We start from the raw sequence: 25161 nt of genomic DNA on the forward strand, positions 1-25161 counted from the left end.
CTGTCGGCGAGGAGGTCCCAAGTGGGGGTGAGGGAGGAGGCCAAGAGCCGGGCGCGCATGCGCGCAGCTGCCCACGCGTGTCCGCAGAGCCGTGTGCTCCCACGGCAGCGCACACGCACACACACGCGCACACACACGCACACGGAGCGAACCCCCGGCGACCCACGCCGCGGCCGGCAGAAAGCTTGCGTGGGCGTCAGGCAGCCGGGCCCTCGTGCCGGTTAATTAGAAAGGCGCGCGCGCGCCCCCCCCCACGCCGCGCAATTAGCGGGGCAGATGGTGCCGGGCACCCTGCGCGGGGGGGGGGGGTTGGGCTGGGGAGGGGGCGTGGGACGGCGGGGTCGGGGGGATGGGGGGATGGGAGGGATGGGGGTGCTGAGGGTGGGGATGATGGGGATGGGGATGATGGGGGTGCTGGGGGGATGGGGATGCTGGGGGTGCTGGGAATGGGGATAATGGGGATGGGGTGGGTGGGGACGAAGGTGGTGCTGGGAGTGATGGGGTTGATGGGGATGATGATGGGGATGGGGATGGAGATGGGGATGGAGATGGGGATGCTGGGGGGATGGCGATGGGGATGATGGGGGTACTGGGGGGGGGTATGATGGGGGTGCTGGGGATGGAGCTGGGGATGGGGATGCTGAGGTTGATGGGGGGATGTGGGTGCTGGGGATGGAGATGGGGATCCTGGGGGATTGGGGATGGGGATGATGAGGATGATGGGAGTGCTGGGAATGGGGATGATGGAGGTGCTGGGGATGGGGTGGGGGGGATGATGGAGTTGAGGGGGTGGTGGTAATGGAGGGAATGGGGATGCTGAGGATGATGGGGATGGGGATGCTGGGGAGGGTATGCTGGGGATGGGGGATGATGGGGATGCTGGGGGTGGGGATGCTGGGGAGGGTGTACCGGGGATGATGGGGATGGGGGATGCTGGGGATGGGGGGGATACTGATGATGAGGATGACCTGGGGGATGGGACAGCTAGGGATGGGGATGCTGAGGATGGTGGGGGTGCTGAGGATGCTGCGGATGGGGTGCTGAAGCTGTGCTATCACAGCATTTAAAATTTACAGCTATTATTATTACTAGGAAACAAGTAGCCGCTGAGGACGGCTTGGAACAGCGCCGGGGGTGAGCATTTATCCCAGGGCCGAAGCCCCTCCCTGTGCTTAGCGACCCCCACCCAGACCAGGGGGGAAAAAAGGGGCAAAAGGGGCTGGGAACGCCCCAGCTGGATGAAGCCCCCGGCGCTGGGTGCCCTCGGCCCTCCCCAGCCCTCGCTTGCAGGGCTGCGACGCGTGAGCCTGGCTTCCCCCCGCTCCCCTCCGCCTCCCGGCAGCTCACGATTTCCAAGACAAATCATCTCCGCGAGCAGCAGCCAGGTTTTTGCGCTGGTCCCCTCGCCAGCCTGGGGGGTCTTTCCCCCCCGGCTTTGCTGCGCGGCAACCCCAGGGACCGCCGAGGGGCCGAGGCATCCCGTGGGATCAGGGTGTGGGGACCCGGCCCCTCGGGGCTGGGCAGAGCAGCAGCCCCTCTGCCTGCACCGTCTGTCCTCGCCGGGGACCCAGGGACACCCCGGGGCTCCTGCCTCAGTTTCCCCAGCCGGCAGCAGCGGGCAGGTTTCTCTCGCCCACCCGCACCGAGGGGGTCGGGGTTGGTCGGCTGCCGTTTGCGACGTCTCCAGGCGACCTGGAGATCCGTGCCCAGCTCTACCAGGGAACCAAAGGGTCCTTGACCCTCTGGAGAGCCTCGGGGTCACGGATCGCGAGGATGAGGGGGAGCGGGAGGGATGCGAAGGGCCCCAGGGCCGGTTTGGGGGCTGATCCCTGTCCCGCAGCCCCCCGTGAGCACCCAGCCCTGCCTCCTGCTGCCAGCCCCTGCCAGGTTTCCAGGCTCCAAACCTTCGAGCAGGAACCAGCTGCGGGGAAGACAAATAGCCCCATTTTGCATGCTAATGGCAACCCAGCCCCCAGCCGCTTCCCATCAAGCTATTTTTGGCTTTCACTGGAGAAAAAAAAAAAATTAAAATCACTTTTGCCAAAGAGTTGGGGTGGCAGAGGGGGCAGGGAGGCTGCAGCAGCCCAGCTTTCCTGGCCGGGCACCCTGGAGCGAGGGCAAAGCCCACGGGAGCATCCCCAGCGCCGGGGAGGGGCGCGGGACCCCCGAGCCCCCCGCTTTGCGAGCGCTCCCCGCCGCAGGGAACCCCGGCATCGCCGGCTTTGCAAAGCCCCTGCCTGCAACCGTGCAGCTGGGGACCGTTTCCCCACTGGGGCAGGATTCGGCCCCGGGAGAAGGGCCCGTCTGCTCTCACCAGCTCTTTGAGGCTTTTATGGTGGGGCTAAGAAAAGATCTCGCTGTCCCAGCAGGTCTGGCCGCCTCTCTGTGCCCGGAGCCATTTTATGCTGCATCCGTGCCCCAGCACATCCCGTGTTATCGATCGCTGGGTGAAGCCCTGCGTGTCTTGGCTGGGGGGGCGGATAAATCCCTGTCCGTGCCGGTGGATAGGGACGCAGGGATGGGGGCAAAGGGAGCCCATCCTGCCTGGCAGCAGCCGCCAGGAGCCCACTCGACCCCAGGGGAGAAGCTGTGGTGGGGACGGGGAGAGCAGGGAAGTGCCCGGTCCCTGCTGAGGCCGTGGAAGCTGCAGGAATTTCACTTTTGGGGATATTTCTTGAAAACCAGAGGTGTGGGACGGCGGCAGGGTGACCGCGGCACGAGGCTGGTGTTAGGGCTGTAGATCTGCTCTGCACAGCACCGGCACAAATCCAGCCTTCCCGTCTGCAGGAAGGTTTCCCCTCTCCCCCGGCGTTCGCAGCACATGCGTGCTCCAATCACGGAGAAAACCCAGAATAATTTATAGGTTGAGTAAAATCAATTGTAAATGATTTTTAATCATCTCTGTGCATGGACTCGGGGTTTGTTGTGTGCTGGCGAGTGAAAGGGAGAGCCAGCAGCCGGGCACCGGCTGTGCATCCTGCTGACCCCGTGCACCGGAGGCACTGGGAGCTCTGGTTTGCTCTTCCAGCAGTGTTGGAGCATGGCAGGGATGAGCGGTTCAGGATCAGGCCCTCGAGCGTCCTCATCAGCGTAGATCTTGCTCTTTGGACACCCCCGTGCGTTTCTCTTGGGTTTTCCCTTTGCTACCCGAGTCCTGGCACTGGGCTGCTACAGGGACGTGGCCGAAAGCCCCACGGGGTTACTAATCAGCAATTATCCTGATTAATGCAGTCAGAGGGTGGTAGGGTGGGAAGCGAGGCGGGGAGAAAGCCCTGAGCTCCTCCTCGGGTCACAGCGAAGTGGCCGTGGGCATTGAGCAAGAGGTGGCCGTGGTGGGAAGGAGCGGGACGTCTGCGAGGTGTGTGCTGCCGGCATCGCTCTGCCCCGCAAAAACACCTCGAAACGGGGCGAGAAGCGGGGAGGAGATGCTTTCTCCCTGGTGCAACAAAGTCAAAAGGGGTCACGGCGCCTGTGAAAGGCGCCGATGTGATGGACCACCCACACGGACCTGCTGCCGGGTCAGCACATCGCAGGTCCCTCGACGGCGTTTGCATGGACGGCGAATAAAACCCCGGAGGAACGGAGCCGCCGAGGGCAGCCGCTGTCGGCCGCTCCTCTCTCCCGGACGCGGAGTCAGCCCGCTCCTGGTTTGGGGCTTTTCCAGCTTTTCCAGCTCTGTCTTTCCATCTGGAAGATGAGGAGCTACTGGAGAGAGTCCAGCAAGGGCTACGAGGATGAGGAGGGGACGGGAGCATCTCTCCTGCGAGGAGAGGCTGAGGGAGCTGGGCTTGTTCAGCCTGGAGAAGAGAAGGCTGGGAGGGGACCTTAGAAATCCCCATAAATATCTGCAGGGTGGGGGTCAGGAGGACGGGGCCAGACTCTTTCCAGTGGTGCCCAGCGACAGGACAAGGGGCAACGGGCACAAACTGAAGCAGAGGAAGCTCCAGCTGAACCCGAGGAAGAACTTCTTCCCTCTGAGGGTGACGGAGCCCTGGCCCAGGCTGCCCAGGGAGGCTGTGGAGTCTCCTTCTCTGGAGATATTCCAGCCCCGCCTGGCCGCGGTGCTGTGCAGCCTGCTGTGGGTGACCCTGCTTGGGCAGGGGGTTGGGCTGGGTGACCCCAGAGGTCCCTGCCAACCCCTGCCATTCTGTGATTCTGTTTCTGCACACCGAGCAAAGAAAAGCAAGGTTGGGCAGGGGATGCTGCGCACGTCGGTGCGGACACGCACGTAATTGCTCACAAAGGCTTGAAAGTGGAAAATAATCACTTCGACGGGAGTGCGAGGCCGAGCTCATTTAGTGTGGGTCCCGCTGCGGCCCGGCTGCCCGGGATCCATCCCGCAGCCGAGCGAGGAGCTGCCCAGCCAGCCGGGGCTGCTGCGGAGGGGTCACTGCAGCCCCCTCGCCCGCACAAAGCCACCTCTGTGTCCCCGGGGAGAGCGGGGCAGTGGGGGCTTCTCCCAGGACAGCGGGAAAACAAACCCCAGGGCTCTCCCGAGGCTGGAAACTCGTGGTTTTCGACATCAACCCAGAGCAGCAAGAGTGCGGCCGCGGGGCTGGATCAGCCGTGGGGCTCATTCCCAAGCACGGCTTCCTGGTGCCTGCCTGGGAAACTCCTGCCTGCAATGCTCCTGCCTGTGAAGCTCCTGCCTGCGAAGCTCCTGCCTGCAAAACTGCCTGCAAAGCTCCTGCCTGCAAAGCTCCTGCCTGCGAAGCTCCTGCTACGATGGCTCCTGCCTGCGAACCTCCTGCCTGCACAGCTCCTGCCTGCAAAATTGCTTGCGATGCTCCTGCCTGCGATGCTCCTGCCTGCGAAGCTCCTGCCTGGAAAAATTCCTGCCTGCAAAGCTCCTGCCTGTGATGCTCCTGCCTGCAATGCTCCTGCCTGCGATGCTCCTGCCTGCAAACCTCCTGCCTGCGAAGCTCCTGCCTTCAAAACTCCTGCCTGCAAAACTGCCTGCGAAGCTCCTGCCTGAGAAGCTCCTGCCTGCAAAGCTCCTGCCTGCAAGCCCGGAGCAGAAACCCAGCCCCACGGCAGCATCGCCTGCCGTGTGCCGCTGCCAGCACCACGCACGGGGACGGGGCGTGCCAGGGGTACCCGGAGCAGTGCGAGCTCCTCGGCTGAGCCTTGGGAGGTAAAAGAAACCGAATTCAGGCACCGCAGCCCCGGGCATGTTGGCACTGGCAGCCAGCGTGGTGCTTCCTGGGCAGAGGTGCCACTGCTTTGCGCTCCCCAGTGGGATGATTACTTAGATTTCAGCCGTGGAAGTGCAAGAAAAAACTAAAACAGAGGTTTGGTTTTAATCCCCGTCCGCTCAGCTACTAAATTAACACTTTTGGAGCCTGTTCTCACTTGATTATCACCCCGTGCTGTGAAAACCTCTGAAGACAGGATGTCCCAGTTAGAGGAATCAACCCTGCATTAGGTAAATACACTTCCTGAAGTTTTAATTAGTCCCGTGCAACGATGCGGAGGGGCCCCAAGGATGCGTCTGCAGCAGCTGCTCTCCTCCATGCACCGAGCCGAGCACCGAGGCGCGGCGGGGAGCTTCGCCGGAGCCAGCAGCAGGCAGGTGCTGAGCTCCCACCGCAGCTGGGACGGAGCGAGGTGCCTGTGAATGTCTCCCCCGAAGCCGCCTTAGATCTCAGAGACAATTAGCGGAGGCTGCTAAAGGATCTTCAACACAGAGCTCGCACCCTTGGCAATCGAGAGAGCGGAGCTGGCGTCAGCCGGAGGTTTGCTGGGAACAATCCCCACGTGGGAGAAGGCTCAAGGGCGCAGGTTGCTTGCCAGCAGCATGCTAATGATGCTACCCAAACAGCGTTCGTTAAAATCACCTTTTAATCCAAGGATGTCTGAAGTCAAGAGCTCTTGGAGATGGACCAACGTGTGCCCTGGGTGCCCAGAAGGGCAGTGGGATCCTGGGGTGCATTAGGAGGAGTGTGGGCAGCAGGGCGAGGGAGGTTCTCCTCCCCCTCTGCTCTGCCCTGGTGAGGCCCCATCTGCAGTGCTGTGTCCAGTGCTGGGCTCCCCAGTTCAAGAAAGGTGAGGAGCTACTGGAGAGAGTCCAGCGGAGGGCTGCGAGGATGAGGAGGGGACGGGAGCATCTCTGCTACGAGGAGAGGCTGAGGGAGCTGGGCTTGTTCAGCCTGGAGAAGAGAAGGCTGAGAGGGGACCTTAGAAATGCCCATAAATATCTGCAGGGTGGGGGTCAGGAGGACGGGGCCAGACTCTTTCCAGTGGTGCCCAGCGACAGGACAAGGGGCAACGGGCACAAACTGGAGCAGAGGAAGCTCCAGCTGAACCCGAGGAAGAACTTCTTCCCTCTGAGGGTGCCGGAGCCCTGGCCCAGGCTGCCCAGGGAGGCTGTGGAGTCTCCTTCTCTGGAGATATTCCAGCCCCGCCTGGCCGCGGTGCTTTGCAGCCTGCTCTGGGTGGCCCTGCTTGGGCAGGGGGTTGGGCTGGGTGACCACAGAGGGCCCTTCCAACCCCGACCATTCTGTGATTCTGTGATTCTCTGATTCCCAAAGCACCCAGTGATCTGGGCAGCTGGGTGAGGTGGGTGCAGAGGGCACCTGTGCCGAGGGCAGTGTGCCCATGATCCTGCCCACCAGCCCACTGGTCCTGGTCCTTCTCCAATGGATGAGCCGTCAGCAAAGCTGCCCCAGCCCCTGCTGCCTCTGCTCCCCATTGCCCCGGAGCGACGGGCTCGGGTTGGTGGGATGTTTGCTCATTGCTGCCACCCAAGGCATTGCAAGCTCTGACCATGGGCAGGGTAAGGAGTGAGGGTGAAGGTGGTGGTGAAGGTGAAGATGAAGATGAAGCTGGTAGTGAAGGTGATGGCGTGGTGAAGATGAAGGTGGTGGTGAAGGTGATGGTGGTGGTGAAGGTGATGGTAATGGTGAAGATGAAGGTGATGATGATGGTGAAGGTGGTGGTGAAGGTGAAGGAGAAGGTGAAGGTACGGTCATGGTTAAGGTGGTGGTGAAGAGGAGTGTGGTGGTGAAGGTGAAGGTGAAGCTGAAGGCCTGCTAAGCATCCCCTGTAACACCAGGGCTCCCAGTGGTTTCCCAGTTCTGTTATTTCCCACCACTTCTGCTCCCCCCACCTGCTCTGTGCTCCCATCCACGGCTCCTTCCTAAAATCCGGTGTCACTTGGCCCCATCCCGTTCCCCAGGCCTGGGCTGCTTAAACGAGAGGTGACAAATTGCAACCGCCTGGTCTCACCCACAGCAACGAGATCCCACGCCAGCGTGCCGTGGCCATCAGAGCGCGGCGAATCAATTCAAGCCAGGCTGTACCTTGAGACATAAATAATAAATCGGATTCTGTAAGCGATTGAATACGGCCAGCGAGCCCTGAAATCGGGCTTGGAGAAAACCGAGGACCTCAGGCTGCGAAGATGTAACGGGGCCGCGGCGCGGTCGTTAACGGGCTCGTGCTGGTTAGCGGCGAGATGCTGGAAAGCTTTGCTCAGCTGATCACAGAATCCCAGAATCACAGAATGGTCGGGGTTGGCAGGGACCTCTGGGGTCACCCAGCCCAACCCCCTGCCCAAGCAGGGTCACCCAGAGCAGGCTGCACAGCACCGCGGCCAGGTGGGTCTTGAGTATCTCCAGAGAAGGAGACTCCACAGCCTCCCTGGGCAGCCTGGGCCAGGGCTCCGGCACCCTCAGAGGGAAGAAGTTCTTCCTTGTGTTCAGCTGGAGCTTCCTCTGCTTCAGTTTGTGCCCATTTCCCCTTGTCCTGTCGCTGGGCACCACTGGAAAGAGTCTGGCCCCGTCCTCCTGACCCCCACCCTGCAGATATTTATGGGCATTTCTAAGGTCCCCTCTCAGCCTTCTCTTCTCCAGGCTGAACAAGCCCAGCTCCCTCAGCCTCTCCTCGTAGGAGAGATGCTCCAGTCAAAGCTCATGGTTTTCATTTGTGCGTCTTCAGGGCACTGAAGTAACGACTGCAGTGCTGGGGGCTGTGCTGGGTACCCGGGGGGGTTACCCCTGGGGAGGACGGCAGGATCCGACCCGCTCGGGCTTTAATTACCCCGTGGAGAGCAGACGGAGCTGGATGAAGCCATGTGGGCATCTCTGCACGGCGCGGGCCGAGGTGCGGCAGGACCCCGGAAGCCTCCCCAGCTCGGGGAACATCCAGGAGCGCAGAGCAGCTGCTTAGAATATAGATACTTTCTTTTTTTTTTTTTTTGTTTCTTACTGGAAAGAATTAAAATATTGCTTTGACTTTTTCGGTCTTGCTGCGAATGGATTGCGAAGCCGGGAAACGCGACTCACGCTGCCTCGCCGCGCCCTTGCGGATGGCGGCCTCGCGCGTGTCCCCTCCTTGGGTTAAGCTGCAAATTCACAATTTGGTTTTGGGAAACAATATTAAAAAGAAACCCTCTGTGCTGAGCGAAAGGAGGCGATCTGGGCTGCGCTCTCCGATAATTACAGGCTGCCTTGGAAAGAACCGTGACAAGCCAAAATCCAATTAGCAGTGTATCTGTCTGAACCTCCGGGTGGAAGAGCCTCCACGGTCCGAACCCCCGTCTCACGTCCCCGGGGAGCGGCGAACGGGGAGCGACGCCCTGGACTCCTCCTCATCATCCCCGGGAAGGCGCGGATGGCGGAGCGGGTCTCCTGCACGGGGCGAGAGGAGGCTGCGGGCACCCCTGGGCGTTGCGCGCCGCAGCTTCGGGGCCCCCTGCAGCAGCGAGGTCGGGCGCTTCGTTATCAGCACAAAAAATAAATTATTGTCGGGGAGACATTTTCATAACGGCAAATATTTCCCCGCCGAGTCAAGCTAAGCGCCGTCCATCACCCGGCGCCGGGCAGGAGGCTTCAGGCACGAAGCTGGTTTCGATTAGGTCTCCCCACGAGTGCCGTAACAAACTCGTTTTAAACCCTTTGCACAAAAATTCGGGGGGGGGGGGGCGATTGGGAAAACCCCTGTGCGGGGTTTGGGTTGTGAGAGCCGGTGCCCAGCCCGTGGGCTGCGGTGAGGGGGGGGTTCCCTGACCCCTGGCTGTGTCCGCAGCCCCCAGCTCTGTGTCGGGGTGCCATGGGGGGGGTCTGTGGAGGTGGCAGCCCCCAGCTCCACGTCGGGGTGCTGCGGGGGGGGCTATGCAGGTGACAGCCCCCAGCTCCGTGTCGGGGTGCCGCGGGGGGCTCTGTGAAGGTGACAGCCCCCAGCTCTGTGTCGGGGTGCCATGGGGGGGGTCTGTGAAGGTGACAGCCCCCCGCTCCACATCGGGGTGCTGCAGGGGGGTCTATGCAGGTGACAGCCCCCAGCTCCGTGTTGGGGTGCCGCGGGGGGCTCTGTGAAGGTGACAGCCCCCAGCTCCGTGTCAGGGTGCCACAGGGGGCTCTGTGGAGGTGACAGCCCCCAGCTCAGTGTCGGGGTGCCGCGGGGGGCTCTGTGAAGGTGACAGCCCCCAGCTCCGTGTCAGGGTGCCACAGGGGGCTCTGTGGAGGTGGCAGCCCCCAGCTCCGTGTTGGGGTGCTGTGGGGGGCTCTGTGAAGGTGACAGCCCCCAGCTCCGTGTCGGGGTGTCACTGGGGTGTCTGTGGAGGGGACAGCCCCCAGCTCCGTGTCGGGGTGCCACGGGGGGCTCTGTGAAGGTGACAGCCCCCAGCTCCATGTTGGGGTACTGCGGGGGGCTGTGTGGAGGTGACAGCCCCCAGCTCCGTGTTGCGGTGCCACTGAGGGGTCTGTGCAGGTGACAGCCCCCAGCTCCATGTCGGGGTGTCACTGGGGTGTCTGTGGAGGTGACAGCCCGCAGCTCCATGTCGGGGTGCCAATGGGGTGTCTGTGAAAGTGGGGGGACAGCTCGGTGGCAAGGGGACAGCCCAAGGCCACCGACAGCCACCTGCCCAGCCACCAGCGGATGGTGCGGTTCCATCCCCCTCGCTGGGTGCTCCGCTTTCCTGCTGACGAGCGGTTTTCCTTAACGAGCAGACAAGCAAAGCAACAGAGAAATTAGCCACTCTTCTCCTTAGACAAATAACTTCCGTCTGAAGGCTTTTTATCTTCCCCCTCTCATCCTCGCAGGGCTGCGGCGGGAGGGAAGCTGATGTTTAATTACTTCCTTTATTCTCAGATAAACGAACGTGCTGAATCATCCCGTCCTTGCACCCTCGCCGGAGGCTGGCGGAGGGGAGGGACGGGGCCCACGGTGGCATTGGTGCTCTCCCTACCCGAATCCATAGGCGTGTGGAGGGGAAACCTGTAGGTCCGGGGCTCGCTGGAGCCGGTGTCCCCGGCTCGTCCCCTTCCCACCCCACAATCACCTCGGGGAAAGGGGCCCCTGGCCGGTGCTTTGAGCTTCCCGAGCTATGTTCTGGGTTTCGGGCTTTCCCTCCCTGTTCTTCAAGTCCTGTTTAGCTGCAGAAAACCCTCGATCAGACATTAAAAGACCCGAAGATGGACTGAAACCCCAGGCAGCGCTGCTGGGGCTGGCTAAGCGACGCTGCCCCACGGCAGGGACCGGGCGGGTGACCCCAGGATGGTGCTGGGTGCTGGGACAGCTGAGGACGGCTGGAGCGCGGAGCGGGGGGTATGGGGGACCACGCCGTCTGCCCAGCCCTCCCCGGGCAGCCCCGAGGCACGGGGTTTTCCTGAAAATCCTTTTGGGATTACGGAGGGGTGAGGGGTCCGGGCTTCCCCACACACCCAGGCCCCACGGCAGCATCCCCGGGCATCAGCAGGACGCAGGGCTGGCGCTGGACCTGTCAGCAGACGAAGACAAGGAAACAAATTCCTGCCCCTGGACACGTGAAACCTTGCCTGGAGAAGTGCAATTACTACCAGGAAAAAAAAAAAAAACAGGGAAAGCAAAGCCTGGGCACAGCACAGCGCTGGTTTTGAATAACAGCTTGGCGTAATCCGCACACATTTTTCAAGCGGCGTTAGCCTTTTCCTGCCAAGGCCCGTCCGTAAGCGTCTTCCTCTTGGAAGATTTCCGCCACGGCTCGAAGGCTCCGTGTGCAGACAGAGACCGAGGGAGAAGTGGGAATTTCAGAGCAGTGGAAAATGGGTTCGTTCTTTGTTTGACGGAGTCGGATGCCTATGGCGAGCAACACTGCCCTGACGGCTCTCTCGCAGCGGGAGGAGGAGGGATGCTAACACCAGGGCTGGGGGAAGTATTTTAGTAGTAAACTGCGCGCAGGCTACTCAGGCGGTGCGTGGCTCGTTGCTGCGGCGTGGCGGCACAGTTGGCTGGCCGAGCGCGGCAGCCCCGGCCGGCTGATGGCACGGAGCCGAGCCTGGCCGGGGGCTGGAGCCGCGTCGGCGGCAGCTCCTGAGCGAGCACCCACAATTTTGGAAAGCTCGTATTGATCTGGGGAGCGGAGTTTGGTTTCCCCAATTTTGGAAAGCTCGCATTGATCTGGGGAGCGGAGTTTGGTTTCCCCAAGCGCTGCGCTCACAGAGAAGGCTGCGCAGCCCGGGTCCGAGTGGGTTTCATGCCGTAGGTCACAGAATCACAGAATGGTCGGGGTTGGAAGGGACCCTCTGTGGGTCACCCAGTCCAACCCCCTGCCGAAGCAGGGTCACCTACAGCAGGCTGTAGAGGACCTTGTCCAGGCAGGTAATACGCTAGCGTGGCGAAAAACCACACAACCGCCGGCACGAGGCCACGTGCAAGGCCACCGCCAACCCCTGCGCCTGTACGGCCCCAGCCCACGGCGCTGATCGCCGCGCGACGCGCCTAACCCTGCCAGAGCCGCCCGCCGGGAGGGGACGACGGGGGCATCACCCCCGCCGGAGTTTCCCCCATCTTGGCACGAGGGTGAGGGTGCTGCCCGCTGCTGCGGCGGGTCCGTGACGGGGAACGCCTCGCAAAGGCGAAGCGTCGCGACATGGGCGTCCACTTGTCCTCGTCCTGGGCACGCTGCCGTGTCCCCGTCCTGCCCCAGTGAGGGGTAACTGGAGGGTGCGCAGCCGGGCCCCCGGCCCCTCTGCAGCTCCCCGGGCCCACAGCGACGGTCCTCAGCTGGGGTTCGGGTGCGATGCCTGAAGGCAGGCACCCCAAAAACACCCGTGGGGCGAGTGACGGGTGCTGGCGACGCCGCGCTGCTCCGTGCCGGCGTGCCCACCCGTGCTGCGGCCACCCACCAGAGCCCCCCCGGGGAGATGCGGGTCGGGGGGGAGGTGGAGAAGGGAAATTGGGGGATGGGGGGAACAACCAGGCGCCGTTTTCCTCCTCGTCCCCGTCTCAAACGTGACCGAAAATCCCGCGCGGAGCCCACGGCACCCCGGTGTCCCCGGGGCAGGTCCCCCCGGCTGGGGAGGCCCCCGGGGGGGCTGTCCCCGGGGGGTCTCCGGGGAGGGGACCGGGGGGTGGGGGATGCTCGGAGCATCCCCCGGGCTGGCGGCGGGCGGGGGGAGCCGGGGCGGGGCGGGCACCGCGCGGGGCGGGGCGGGGCGGGCCGAGGCCCCGGTGCCGGTGCCGGTGCCGGCGGGCGCGGGGCTCGGTCCCCGCCGCGCCGAGGATGAGCTGCGGCCACCCCAAGGACATGGAAGGTACCGGGGGCGGGGGGGCTCGGGGGCGCGGCGGGATGCGGGACCGGGGAGCTGCCCGCTCCGTCCTCCAGCCCGGGGGTCCGCCCTCCATCCCGGGGCTCTGCCCTCCATCCCCCCCCCGGGGCTGCCCCCTCCATCCCGGGGGTCTCTGCCCTCCATCCCTCCCCGGGGCTGCCCCCTCCATCCCGGGGGTCCGCCCTCCATCTCCTCCCCGGGGCTGCCCCCTCCACCCCGGGGGTCTCTGCCCTCCATCCCTCCCCGGGGATACCCCCGCCATCCCCCCTCAGCGCTGCCCCCTCCATCCTGGGGGTCTACCCTCCACCCCTCCCCCTGGATACCCCCTCCATCCCCTCCTCGGGGCTGCCCCCTCCATCCCAGGGGGCTGCCCCCTTCCTCCCGGGGGTCCACCCTCCATCCCTCCCCAGGGATACCCCCTCCATCCCGTCCCAGCGCTGCCCCTCCATGCCGGGGGTCTACTGCTCCATCTCCCTTTGCTACCCTCAATGTCCTGGGGGTCTGCCCCCATTCCCTGCCCCCAGTATTATGGGGTGCCAGTGAAAAGGAGTGGGAATTTTGCCTGGAGCAGGGGGGTGCAGGTGTGAAGGCAGGGCAGGGCAGGGCAGATCTGGGGGTGCTGGAGCAGGGCAGGACCCAGGGCAGAGTGTGGCACGGTGGAAGGGGGCTGGCTGCAGGCAAGGGTGTCCATGCCTGTGGGCTCCTGCCCAGAGCAGCCCCGAGGTCCTGCCTGCCGCCCTCACCCCACTGTGCCCAGGCCTACAGAGACCCCCTGTCCTGGGGTGCTTGAGGACCTCCTGGCGGTACCCACGGGGGGCTCAGGAGCACAGACACCCCCAAAGACACGCACGGTCCCCCAAAAGGCTGTGCCCCAGGACCACCGACGAAGGGCTGCCTGCCCCTCCGTGCAGGCAGCACCCACACCCGCTCCCCGAACAGGCACCCAGGGCACCATGCTGCGCAGGGAGGATGGAGGGGGCATCTGCCTTTTGTTACCTTCCTCCTCCTCCCTCGGGAGGCACCGGCACTGAGCAGCCGCCGGCCTGAGCTCCAGCCCTGCGTGGGGCTCCCATCGCACCCCTTCGAGCAGAGAATTCAGAGGGGAATGCCAGGGTGATGCTCGTGGCACCCAGGGCCTGGGCCGGGTACCCCTCAGCAGGGGCTTGAGGGGTTGTCAGCCCTCTGCGAATGCGGCCTCGTCCTCCTCGGGGCCAGCGGGTCTGAGGGAATGACTCGGGACAGGATCTGGTCCCTAAGGACATCCCATGGGAATGGCTTCGGAGCATACCTGCGTTGGGGGGTCCCAGAAAGCATCGCCGTCTCCCTGGGGGCTCTGCCAGCCCGGGCAGCAGCTCTGCCCTGCGCCAGGGTGAAGCGGTGTGGAAGGGACGGAGGGGACCAGGGCAGCGGCAATGCCAGCCGGGCTCGTGGCTCGTGCGGATGCCGCTAAGAGCGAGATGAGCCCCGAGCAAAGCTGCTCCATGAGCAGGGTGGATTCCCCATCCCAGGAGTCCCGGGAGAGCGATGCTCCCTTCACCTGCCCGGAGGAAAAAAAGAGGGATGACCCCTGCGAATCCTGGCAAATCCCTCGCCCGTTTGGTCCCAAATGTCTCTTTCCCTCCCAGACACCGCGAGCCGGGTGAGCCGACGAAGGGATTTCGTTCCTTGTGAGGCTTGTTGCAAGCTTCTCCCCGTGACCGCCGTTCGTCCCAGGAGGGCTGGCTGAGCCCGGGCAGGCTGCCTGACCCCGCAGCCCCCCGCAGACACGTCCCCAGCGGGAGGGCAGGTCTGTGGGACAGCGTCGAAGACGCAGGGAGGTGCCCGAGGCCGCGCTGGGAAGCGGTGGCAGAGGAGGGAGCTGGATGCGGGCAGCGTGTTGCCTGCCCAGGCGCTGGGCTCCGCTCTCCGTGCCCCTGCCTGCTGCTCCGGCAGCTCGGCTGCCTGCGGCCGCTTCCCCCGGGCCAGCTCCCGGGCACCAGCTCGCAGCCGGCGTGCTGGCAGCAAGCAGCCCGTGCCCACCTCGGGACCGACCCAGGGGTGCTTTCGCCATCCGGGTCGTTGCGTGCTGCCACGTCCCACCCCGAGGTCTCCGTCCCCGGGAGGTTTCCCGTCCCTCTCCCCAGCAGCGACTGCTGCTGCTCTGAGCCTCTCCAGCGCTCACGTTTCACCAGCCATAAAACCGTCTGGAGAGGGAAAGGCAGGGAGCGGCGTGCCGGGCGAGGGGAGGGAGCGGCGTCCGTCCCTGCTGCGGCCGCAGACCCTGTCCCACCATCCCCCTGTGGTGACCCGGCCTTTGGCCCCCCCCCTTCCACCCGTTCTGTGTGGCTGGAGGAGTCCCCAAAATGGAGCAAAGAGCCTCCGAGAGGAGACGAACCGGTGGCAATTCCTCAGCCCACGAGCAGGCGGTGGGGTGTCCATCGCACGGGGCTGCCAGATGAGGCACGGGGACCACCGGCCGGCTCTCGGGGACCCAGAAGGATGGGGGCACAGTGGCTGTTCAGGGGCTGGAGCCGAGCTCTCCCCTCTCCGCTCGAGCTGGGACTCAGCTGGCCCAAAGGCTCCCGCAGCCCCGTTTCAAGGTCCCATTCCCCGTGTCCAGCACAGCGTTTGCTGACTGCCCGGACAGGGCACCCCGCTTCCCCCTGGACCCCAGACACAACCACCACAGCTTTGGCCGGGCGCAGGATGCTGAGCCCCGCAGCCCACGGAGGATGCTCATCGCCGCGCTCCCTCTTTTCTTTTCCTCTTGCACCCCGAATCCCCCAAGCCAGCGATGACCCCGCGCTCGCCACGGCTCCGCTCAGCCCCGGGGTGCTTTGATCCCTGGTGGGTCCGGCGTCCCCCTCGGCAGCCCCCCGGGCTCCCCGTCCATCCCAGTGCCAGCTGGCCCTGCCGTGGGATTAGGTGGGAGCATGCGGGGAAAATGCCGAGCGTCTCTCCGGATCCACCGCCCACGGGGCCGCGGGGAGGGGGTGTAATTCACCCCCATCTCCCTGTGCGAGGCCGCCCGGGGGGGCTGCCCGGCGCCGGAGCCGGGGCGAGCGTGCGGCCACCGTTTATCGGCAGCGGGAGGGAGGCGATCGGGGGGAGTCAGCCAGGTGCGGGCGAGGTATGAGGGGAGGCAGGGATGGAGCCGTGCTGGTGACAGCCGGTGCTGCCGAGCGCTCGCACGCATCCCTCCTCCCGCCGAGATGCAGCAGGGCCGGGCATCGCTCTGCTGCGTCGCCAGCACCCGCAGCTCGCGGGGACCACCCCAGCCAGGTGAGGGGGGCTGCAGGGCACGGCTGGGGGGGGCTGCGGGGCCAGCAAGGTTGTGGGGGGGGGGGTGGGGAGATGCTGCGTGTGCGTGTGCCTCCGGCTCGGCAGAAAGAGGAGCGGAGGGGATGGAGGGCGGCTGGGTGCTGGCGGCGTTGCTGTGGCTGCTCCTGTGCAGGGCATGGGAAGGAGAGGAGAGCCCGTGTCGGAGGCCACCCCCGAGTCCCTGCGTGGAGACAGCAAGGGGGATGCTCTGCCCCCCATCCTTCCCTCGCTCCGAAACGCTCCCGCATGCCCTGGCTCAGCACCCCGACCCTCACCCACGCCAAGTGCTGCCGAGCGATGGGAAAGTTGGGACCCGGGGGCTGGGGGAGCGGGGGGCTGCGGAGGAGCTGCTGGGGGAGCTGCCGGTGGCTCCGGGGTGGCAGCTGCCTGTCCCCAACGTGAGCGGTGCCGCCGGCATTCCCAGCCCTGTCCTTTCTTCTCAGCTTGTTTTTCCCTCCGTCTTTCCCCGCTCTCTCCCATCTGCTCTCGCTCTCTCGCCTGCAGCCGTGTTTGCTGAGGGAGCGTAGATGGCCACGTCCTGCTGCTGGCAGCAGATGCTCTGTAGCCCCTATGGAAGTAGGTCCTGATGATGGCCAGAGTTCCCCACCGCTCCCTCAGCCAGCCTTTCCGCAGCGAGTCCTGGGGAAGCCCCGGCACAGCCGAAGGACACAGCTCTGGCACCGGTCCCTCTGGACCTGCCAGGTCCACACCTGCCCCCTGGGTAGCCCAGCACTGGGGGCTCGGGGTGCCCAGGTCACCTCGGGCACCCTTGGCTGGAGGGAGCAGAACCCGCTGCTGTCCTCGCCCACCGGGTCTGGGGTGTCTGAGGCTGTAGGAAGTCATCGGAGACATCTCCATCACCCGAGACGGGCCCAGAGACCAGCCCTCCCCCTGCTCGACATCGAGCCTCTCCACGAATCTCCCTTCAGCTGGCTTCCCAAAAAACCCCTCGCCCCCCCAGCCGCCGGTCAGGGCCCCTGCCTCAGTTTCCCCACGGCAGTGTTTGTCACTGGGTGTGTTTAAGGAGCAAGACGATGCGGTGTGGTCTGGGCAACCTGGGACGCAAGGACACATTGACAAATGTTTCCTGCTCCCTTTGAACTTCTTTTGGCCGATTGGTCTCCTCTTGCATGAAGATGTGCTCGAGAGGTCTCTTCGAAACCTCTCCTCTCTTAAAACCCACTAATTATGAAAACGAGCTGCAGGGGGGTTTCTCCAGCCCTCCTGCTCGCCCAGGGTGGGTTATCCCCGTGGTGGATCTCCTTCAGGCGCTGCTCTGCTGTCGGTGGCTTCATGACTTGCCCAGCTTGCTGCGGTGGGAGCGGGTGAGCTGGGGGATGCTCTGGTCTTTGCTTCTGCGGATCAGCACCGCTCACGTCAACCCAGCTGGCTTTTATCCGGAGCAGATGAGCGCGTGAGCCCCTAATACCCACGCACCCTCCTCCCGCCGCAGCCGGGTCCCTTCACCCCGTCCCAAAGGAGATCCTGGCGTCCTCATTGCAACCCAAACACCCCCAGCTTGTTAAAAGACAAGGAGTGAGGGGCAAAAACTACTCGTCGTGGGTAAATGCCCCTTCGTGGGTCGTCACTGGTGGGCTGGTGGGTGTTCAGCCATCGCTTGGTACGCAGGTTTGTGCTCCTGCGGGGTCCCCAGGCATCCACGGTCTGTGCCGGGGAGGGGACCAACCCACGTCCCCTCCTCCGTCGGGCTGCCCAGGGTTTACCCACTCCCCATCCCTCGGTGGTGGCCGTTTGATGTCAGCCTGGTCCCCGGGAAGCGGCTCTGCCCCTTTGCCCCCTCCCCGTGTCTCTCCCGGCAGAGCGGCGGTGACGAGCGGGAGGTTGCAGCCGCGCGGCGAAGATCGGCTGCGGGTGCCCGCGTCTGCTCGGCGGGCGGGCGTCGAGACAAGCGTCGCTCGCGGGGGGTTCGTGTGGGCAAACATCGTGTCGGCGCCAGCCGGCGGGCTCGTGGGCTGACGGCTTTTCTCCCTGGCGATGGGAAGGGAAGGCAGGAGGGGGAGATTTCAAGAGTGAGGGGGACAGCCCAAGCTCGGCAGGTCCCCCGGGGTAGAAGAGGCATTTCTGGGGCGGAGGGGCAACGCGGCCGTCTCTCACCCCCCTTCCTTCTGCAGCTGCCGCCGCTCACTTCAGCTTCTGCCGCAGCCTCCTGGAGCACACGGTCTCGGCCGAGAACCTCAGCTACCGCCTGCAGAGGAACCCGGGCAGCAGCCTCACCTGGCACGACGGCCGGAGCCAGCGGCCCGACAGCGGCCGCACCGTCAAGCTCCTGCGGCAGCCGGGCACCGAGGGCTCGCAGGTACCCGCCAGGCTCCTCCGCACCCCCCGGTCCCTGCCCTGGGGCTGCCCAGGGGAACGCGGGTCCTCCCGTGCCCCCCATCCCATCAGCTCCGCCAGGGAGCATCTCCTCTTCCTCTGCGGGATCAGGCCTTCGAATCCTTTTTTACTGAAAGCCCTCATGATTATTGGACATTTAATTATAGTCATACATATAATAATTATTATCGTCAGGCTGGGGTCTGTGCTGGGGCGAGCTCTGTGCGTCACCTCCCCTTCACACCTGGAGCTGGGACTTAATGCAATTTTGCAGTAAATGTGCCAGAGCCGAATTCCTTATAATGCCTTAAAATCCCCGAGCGCTTGGCTGTGCCTTAGCCAGGTTTGGACCATTTACCTCCTAAAATCCTGAACTTTATTGCACTAACGAGGCTGTGAGCTGGAGGTTTCCAGCCGTTCGCCTGCTGCCCTGCCTCTGCACGGAGGCAGCGTCCTCATTCCCAGTGAGTGGGCAGCAGCATCCTCCCAGTGAGCAGCTCCTGCTGGTTCCCAGTCCCTTCCTAACGCCCGGGGAGCGGCGATCGGTGGCAGCACGTCCAGCCGGAGACCGCTGGAAAGAAAACAGGGGAAAAAGAACCACTCGGCTTCCAGCCTCCACCGTGGAGATGCTTTTGCATCCTGAGGGCCTGGCTGGTTGGGTGCTGGAGGGGAGCAGGGTCCCTGCAGGGTCGGGTACAGCCCCACCGTCACGCTGTGATGCTCCTGGTCCTGGTGGCACCGTCCCCGTCGCCTCTCCAGGAACCCCATGGCCCCTTGCCTCTCACACCTCTGCGACAAGGACGGGGACAGCCCTGCCTGCGCAGCCCTGCCTGCACGGGGACTCGCTGGGTGCCAGCCACCTTCACCATGGCTCTCCTTCCTCTGCCTCCACGTGCCTCCCAGAGGGATTTGGCAGGGAGAAAGGCTTTAAGTTTGCCTTCAGCAAGGAAAAACGGAGAGGTGATGCTAGTTGCTCCTTGCAGCTCCCAGCTCCCCCCTCCCAGCTCCCCCCAGCCGCCCCTGCCTCCCCATGGGAGCAGCCTCCGAGCCCTCCCGCCCGCTCTCCTCAACGCCGGCGCTCGATATTCACGGCTGAGGGTTTATTGGAGAGACAGCACAGCTCAGCTGGAAGATGAGCCCGTGATTCCTTACAGCTCCCCTGCCCTCCCGGGGACCCGCTGGGGGGGGGGGCTTTGCCCGCCGCAGGGGTGCTGCACCCCGAGCCGGCAGCGCGGGTTTCAGGGGTGCTGAGCTGACGTACGAAGCGACGGCAGATGTAAGCGTGTGCGGGCGAATTGCGGGTTGTTTGTCACCTCTTCCGCCGTCCCTCGGAGGGTTCGTCGGATAACAGCGGTGGGAAGCTGGCGGGAAGCTCGCCGTTATTTCCCCCAGCTCCTCCGCTTCTCATCATTGCTCGTTAGCGAGTCCAGAGCAAATCGCCGCCTGCTCCCCACGGCACGCGCTCCGGCACGCTCGGCCGAGTGTGAAGGAGCCGAGCGGCCGGCGCGGGCTGGGGCTGCTCCTGCGGGCAGGAGGCTCCCGGGATGTGTCTGGGGGTCCGGGCACCTGCCGGGGGTTCCCCCAAAGGCGAGGATTTGGTTGGGAAACCGAATGGTGTGCGTTGCCTATCGCATTTTCCGTCTGCTTTGGGGGTGGACTTCTTGGTTATTAATTTACAGCCTCCCAACTTTGCCTGCTTCCCTCTCGCTGGCGTGTCTCCAGCTCTACCGGGCGAGCTCTGCTTGAGGAAAGGTCCCTTGCCAAGCCCAGAATGGTGCCCTGGGCACGGCAGCAGCCCCTGCCCGGCCGGCCGGGCTCCGCAGCGTGAGCAGTGCCGGGCACGGGACCGGGGCAGACATTCCGGACCCCGCTGCCTCCTCTCTGGCATCTCTCAGGGACGTGTCATTAGTTTCAGTAACCACGGGGTGTCAGGAGTCCCTGTTACACTAATTATCTCCACTCCTCTATTAGGCATGCTTAATTAGCCAATGTTTGCACGCGGAGGTCAGCATTGCCGTACCACGGCCCAAACGCTGTCGACCTTTCCCACGCCGGTGTGTCCCCGTGTCGGCTGCTGCTTCTGCCATGTCCCCACCGTGTCCTGGGCGTGGGTGAGGACCGTGCTGGCAGGGACACTGCCAACCTTGTCCCCTCCGTCTGCGGGCAGCAGGGACCCCTTTCCCACCCCTGCCTGCCTGCGGTCCAGCCCGGGACAGCCCCGGCGGCTGAGGCTCGGGGGGCTGCTTTGGAGGAGCGATGTTTGCTGGGGCTGCTCGAGGATGGAGTCTCAGCATCGCTGGTGGCGGAGAGCTCAGGGATCTCCCCTGGGTGCTGGAGCCGGGAAAAGGCGGATTGCTGCGTCGCCCAGCCCCCGCTTCCCAGCCAGCCTTAGGATCGCCCCGGGAGAAGCGGGCTCGTCCCCCTGCGCGGTGACAGCTCAAGGTGTTTGATTTGCTCCACGCCAAGATAAATCCAGGCAGCAATGACCTCGCGAGGCCGGGGCTGCTGTGACGTGGGTGAGGAAATGGAGGAACCATTCGAGACCGGCAGGCAGCTGGAGGGAGGATGCTGGTGGAGGAGCCCCATCTCCCCGTGGGCACCGGTTCTCCCCCTCCATCCCATCTGCTCTGCGGTCCTGGTCCCATCCTGTGACCAGGCAGGGGCACTGAGGGCTGTGATCCTGGTTTATCCCAGGTGTCTCCGGGCATGGCAGCACCCCAAGAAGGAGCTGCGGGGTTCAGAGGTGGCTTTAGACACCCATGAGGCTGCAGGACCTTGTCACGGCCGCTCAGCTCAGGGCTGAAGGAGGCTGAGCAGGAGAGAAAGGGAGAGTTGCTCCTGCTCCAGGGTGCAAAGCCAAAGTCCACTGTGCCACCGGCCAGCTTCTCCCCCGTCCCTGTGGGCTGAGCTCCCAGCTGAGGCGTTTTCCTCCTCGAGGGGTTGAATCCTGCTGACCTCTTCTCCTCCCGCTCCCCGCAGAGCCGGGCCTGCGACCACTATGGCATCTACCACACCAGCCCCACGCTGGGCAGCCTGGCCAAGCCGGTGGTGCTCTGGACCCAGCAGGATGTGTGCAAATGGCTGAAGAAGCACTGCCCGCATAACTATCTCATCTACGTCGAGGCGTTCTCCCACCACGCCATCACAGGTACTGCAGACACCCCCACTTAACAGCCGCTGCTAATTGCCGTTAGCGCATGCTCCTGAGGGATAGCTGCTGGGAGGTTGGCGGTTCGGAAGACAGACTGGGGACTCTGGCTGTCACCCCGACGTGTGAGCATCACAGAATCACAGAATCACAGAATGGTAGGGGTTGGAAGGGACCTCTGGTGTCACCCAGCCCAAACCCTTGCCGAAGCAGGGTCACCTACAGCAGGCTGTAGAGGACCTTGTCCAGGCGGGTCTGGAATATCTCCAGAGAAGGAGACTCCACAGCCTCCCTGGGCAGCCTGGGCCAGGGCTCCATCAGTGGTCCCGGTCCGACCACGACGTGAGCGTGGCCAGGCAGAGCTCTGCCAGAGCCGGGAGGAAGCAGCGGGGATGGGAGCGCCGGAGCTGCCCGGGAGGGATGCGAAGCCCTAATGCAAGAGCTCAGCCAGCCCTTGCGATGGGACACAAAGGCAGCATTAGCGAGTGCGCGCGGGGAAACCAGGACAAAAGCTGGCTGTGAATCCCTGGTCTGATAGCCCCCGGACCGGAGGAGAGCGGCTCGCCGGGGACGGTGGCGGCAACGCTAATGCGTTTTGATGGGTACCCCCGTTCCCCGGGGACGGCCAGTCCGTGCGGGGACCGCGCGCTCGGAGAAACGTCTCCTGATGCGGGAGGTGGAGCGGAGGAATGGAAAGCTCCTGCCTGCGGGGCTGGGTGACGTGTGCCGAAGCCGGTACCTGTCCCGAGGCTGGGGACCTCGAGCTGCCACCCGGCGCTCCCCGAAAGCGGGGGCCACCTGTGAGGCTCCTCCATCCCGGGGGGTCCAGGTGGTGAAAGAGCATTTCAGGATTTCTCCCCTATCCCCCTCCTTGTTCCCACGTGAAGGTGGGCTCCCATGCGTGTCGCGCTTTTTGCGGTGTCCCCGCCGGCTGGGTGCTGAGCGATGCCGCGCTTGCAGGTCGGGCGCTGCTGCGGCTGAACGGGGAGAAGCTGCAGCGCATGGGCATCGCTCATGAGGCGCAGCGGCAGGAGGTCCTGCAGCAGGTCCTGCAGCTCCAGGTGCGCGAGGAGGTCCGAAACCTGCAGCTGCTCAGCCAAGGTAGGGCCAGCGGGAGGCCGAGAGGGGAGGGACGCCGCAAAACCTGACCCCGGGGTGGCTGTGCCCCCCAATCCCGCAGCCATCCGGACATGAGGAGCAGCGGCGGGGGGGTTGCCAGAGCCGCAGGCACCCACCCACGTGTCGCTGGTGCAAACGCAGCCCACGCCGTGGGATGGGGTGGGATGGGGTGGGATGGGATGGGATGGGATGGGATGGGATGGGATGGATGGGATGGATGGGGTGGGATGGGGTGGGATGGGATGGGATGGGATGGGATGGGGTGGGATGGGATGGATGGGATGGGATGGGATGGGATGGGATGGGATGGGATGGGATGGGATGGGATGGGATGGGATGGGATGGGATGGGATGGGATGGGATGGGATGGGATGGCGTGGGGAGCACAGGTTGGGGTGCATGGAGAAGAGTTGCAGTGCACAGGCTGCGATGGACTTGGCTGGGTCATGGTGCGCAGGCTGCGGTGCACATGGATGGGTGGTGGTACGCTGGCTGCGGTGCACGGGGAGGGGTTGCGATGCAGAGGGGTGGGCTGTGGCACCCGGATTGTGGTCCATGGGATGAGTTTTTGTGCACAGGCGCAGGCTGTGGTGTGCTGGGATGGGTTGTGGTGCGCTGGGATGGGTCGTGGTGCACTGGGATGGGTTGTGGTGCGCCCGGACAGGCCACAGTGCACAGCACAAAATCCGTTGGTGGCATTCTGCGTGGAAGGGACGGGATTCTCTGGGGCTGGCAGTGGGTGAGCTGGAACGGGCCACCCCGCAGGCTGTTTATTCCTTCCTCTCCCGCCTTGTTCCAGCTTCTTTTGGAAATGTCTCCTAGCTGATCCGTCTGTTTGGCAGATTGCACCAACACTGTGAACCGAGCACCTCTGGGATGGGCTGCGCCCCGCTGATACGAGACCTGAACCGCACGCTCAGCATACGAAGAGGCAGCTTCCCAGCCGCTCCGGGGCTTCGCTCCTTCTTCTGCTTTCTCTTTCTTTTTCATGAATGCATTTCTGTGCGGAGATGGGAGGTTTCCTCCAGCAGACGTGGCTCTTGGCTGGAGGAAAAGTAGCAAAACAGCCGCTGGGACAGACGAACTTTTGCCCACCTGAGCCTGATGGTTTGCAGGGAAAGACGTGGGAGAAAGGAGCCGGCGACAGGCAGGGCTCGGCGTCGCGGGCAAGTCACGCGCAGCTCTTCCCGCGACGGCTCAGAGCCCTGCGCAGGACGGTGAAGCCTTACGCACGCGGGCAGCATCCCAGCACCCGGCGGCTCGTGTCCGTGCCTCGGAGCTTGTTTAGGGAGCTTCAGTTTTCTCTTCCGACTGGGCTGTCTTCCAGCGCCCGAGGAGGTAACGTTATCAGCAGCAGATAAGATGACCCAGCCAGCCAAAAAAAAATGGAAAGCGGGGCCAAGCCACCAGCACCCAGCTCCACTTGGTGAGTTAAAAAAGGGAGCTGAGTCATCGGAGCTGGAAAATCCGGGACCAAAGGCAGGGTGGATGCACCGGGAGGGTGCCGGGCCCCGAGGAAGCTGTGCCAGGAGCTCGTCCTTCATCCGTCCCCGTTTGCAGGCAGACGGGGACCCGACGCAGAGGCCCGGTGGGAGCAGCCAGGGACGCTGCCGGGCAGTGCCGGGTGCTGCCCGGGATGAAGCTGGGGGTTCCTGGGTGCCAGGTCCCCCCCAGCCCCGGTGCCCTGTGGTGCTCCCTCCTGTGCCCTCTGCACTCCCACCAGCTCTGCTCCTCGGGGCATCGCCTAATGCTCGTCCCGACCTCCTGCCCAGAGGCTGGTGACGATGCCACCAAGCCCAGGCACCATCCCAGTGACCCAGCTCGTCATTAAGATGAAGCAACGTTTACTGTTGCACCCCCAGCCCCCCCGAATACCCCCTGTCCGGAGCCGCAGACCGCTCATGCGGGCAGGTAAGGAACAGCGATGGGTAAAACCGAGGATTTGGGGACAGAGCGGATGCTGTCACCTGCCCACATTCCCCCTCCAGTGACGAGGGCAGGGCTGCAGGGCTGGGGGGGTCCCGAAATGGCAGCACCCCAAAGCGTCTGGGGCGTCAGAGCTGGCAGGGATGCGGAGGGAGGCCACGGTGGCCCCCCCAGCCGGGCACCCACCCGCCTGCTCCTCTGCTGGTAATAAAATAAGAGACTGTTATTTTAACTTGCTGCTCTTCTGACTCTTCCCACCCCTGAACCTGCGCCGTGGGTTTAGTCCCTCCAGCCCTTCCCGGGGATGCTCAGGAGGTGTCTGCAGCCCTAACCCCCCCCAGAAAGGCACCTCCATGGGGGACGGGTCTCTCAGGAGGCATCTGCAGCCCTAAACCCTCCCAGAAAGACACCTCCACGGGGGACGGGTCCCACCGGATGGCCCTGGGGGAGCCTGGGGGGTCTGCCAGTATTTAAATCCCCCAAGGACCGCAGAACCGCTGCGGAAATGAGAATTACGAAGCTGCCAATCTGTGCCAGCAGGCAGCTGGGCGGGGGGATTTGGGGTTGTGGTTGCCACGCCGGTGCAGGTAACGGCTTGTGGCAAAGCAAAGGTCTCCAAAGCTCGTTTGTGAGCGGCATTACCCCGGCTAACGAGCTGTGCTAAGCGGGATGGGAGAGCGTTGTTGTCCCATCCGTGTCCCATCACAGTGACACTGCTCCTCAGTGAAGGAGCTGGGAGGTTTCCATGGGGGTGGGATCAAAGAGGAGCTGAAAACAGGTAGTTTGCCCACAGCTAGCAAAAAAAGG

General features: G+C 64.2%; 1 protein-coding gene and 1 long non-coding RNA gene across 3 annotated transcripts; both read left to right on the forward strand.

The window, feature by feature from the left end:
- The first annotated feature begins 13 nt into the window (after window positions 1–13).
- Window positions 14–2846, forward strand: LOC142363533 (uncharacterized). The gene is made up of 3 exons (XR_012765786.1): window positions 14–220; window positions 1093–1134; window positions 2370–2846. It is a non-coding gene; the product is annotated as an uncharacterized LOC142363533 (long non-coding RNA).
- A 9576-nt stretch (window positions 2847–12422) lies between these two features.
- Window positions 12423–24571, forward strand: SAMD10 (sterile alpha motif domain containing 10). Of its 2 annotated transcripts, none has more exons than XM_075438727.1 (5): window positions 12423–12512; window positions 17960–18144; window positions 21141–21309; window positions 22270–22410; window positions 23228–24571. In XM_075438727.1, the coding sequence occupies exons 1-5, from the start codon at window positions 12482–12484 to the stop codon at window positions 23248–23250; spliced, it is 549 nt and encodes a 182-aa protein (XP_075294842.1). In that variant the 5' UTR covers window positions 12423–12481; the 3' UTR covers window positions 23251–24571. The 2 variants fall into 2 exon arrangements, with proteins under 2 accessions (XP_075294842.1, XP_075294841.1); XM_075438726.1 differs by having other exon boundaries at window positions 23271–24571.
- The last annotated feature ends 590 nt before the right edge of the window (window positions 24572–25161 follow it).

Source organism: Opisthocomus hoazin, chromosome 18 (assembly GCF_030867145.1).
Source record: "Opisthocomus hoazin isolate bOpiHoa1 chromosome 18, bOpiHoa1.hap1, whole genome shotgun sequence".
NCBI lineage: Eukaryota > Metazoa > Chordata > Aves > Opisthocomiformes > Opisthocomidae > Opisthocomus > Opisthocomus hoazin.

Bases quoted from the DNA above. Each gene is read 5' to 3' on its own strand.
- SAMD10 (XM_075438726.1), top strand. From the start codon at position 12,482: ATGAGCTGCGGCCACCCCAAGGACATGGAAG. The intron at 12,513-17,959 runs GTACCGGGGGCG...TTCCTTCTGCAG, and splicing joins CCACCCCAAGGACATGGAAG to CTGCCGCCGCTCACTTCAGC. The intron at 22,411-23,270 runs GTAGGGCCAGCG...TCTGTTTGGCAG, and splicing joins CCTGCAGCTGCTCAGCCAAG to ATTGCACCAACACTGTGAAC.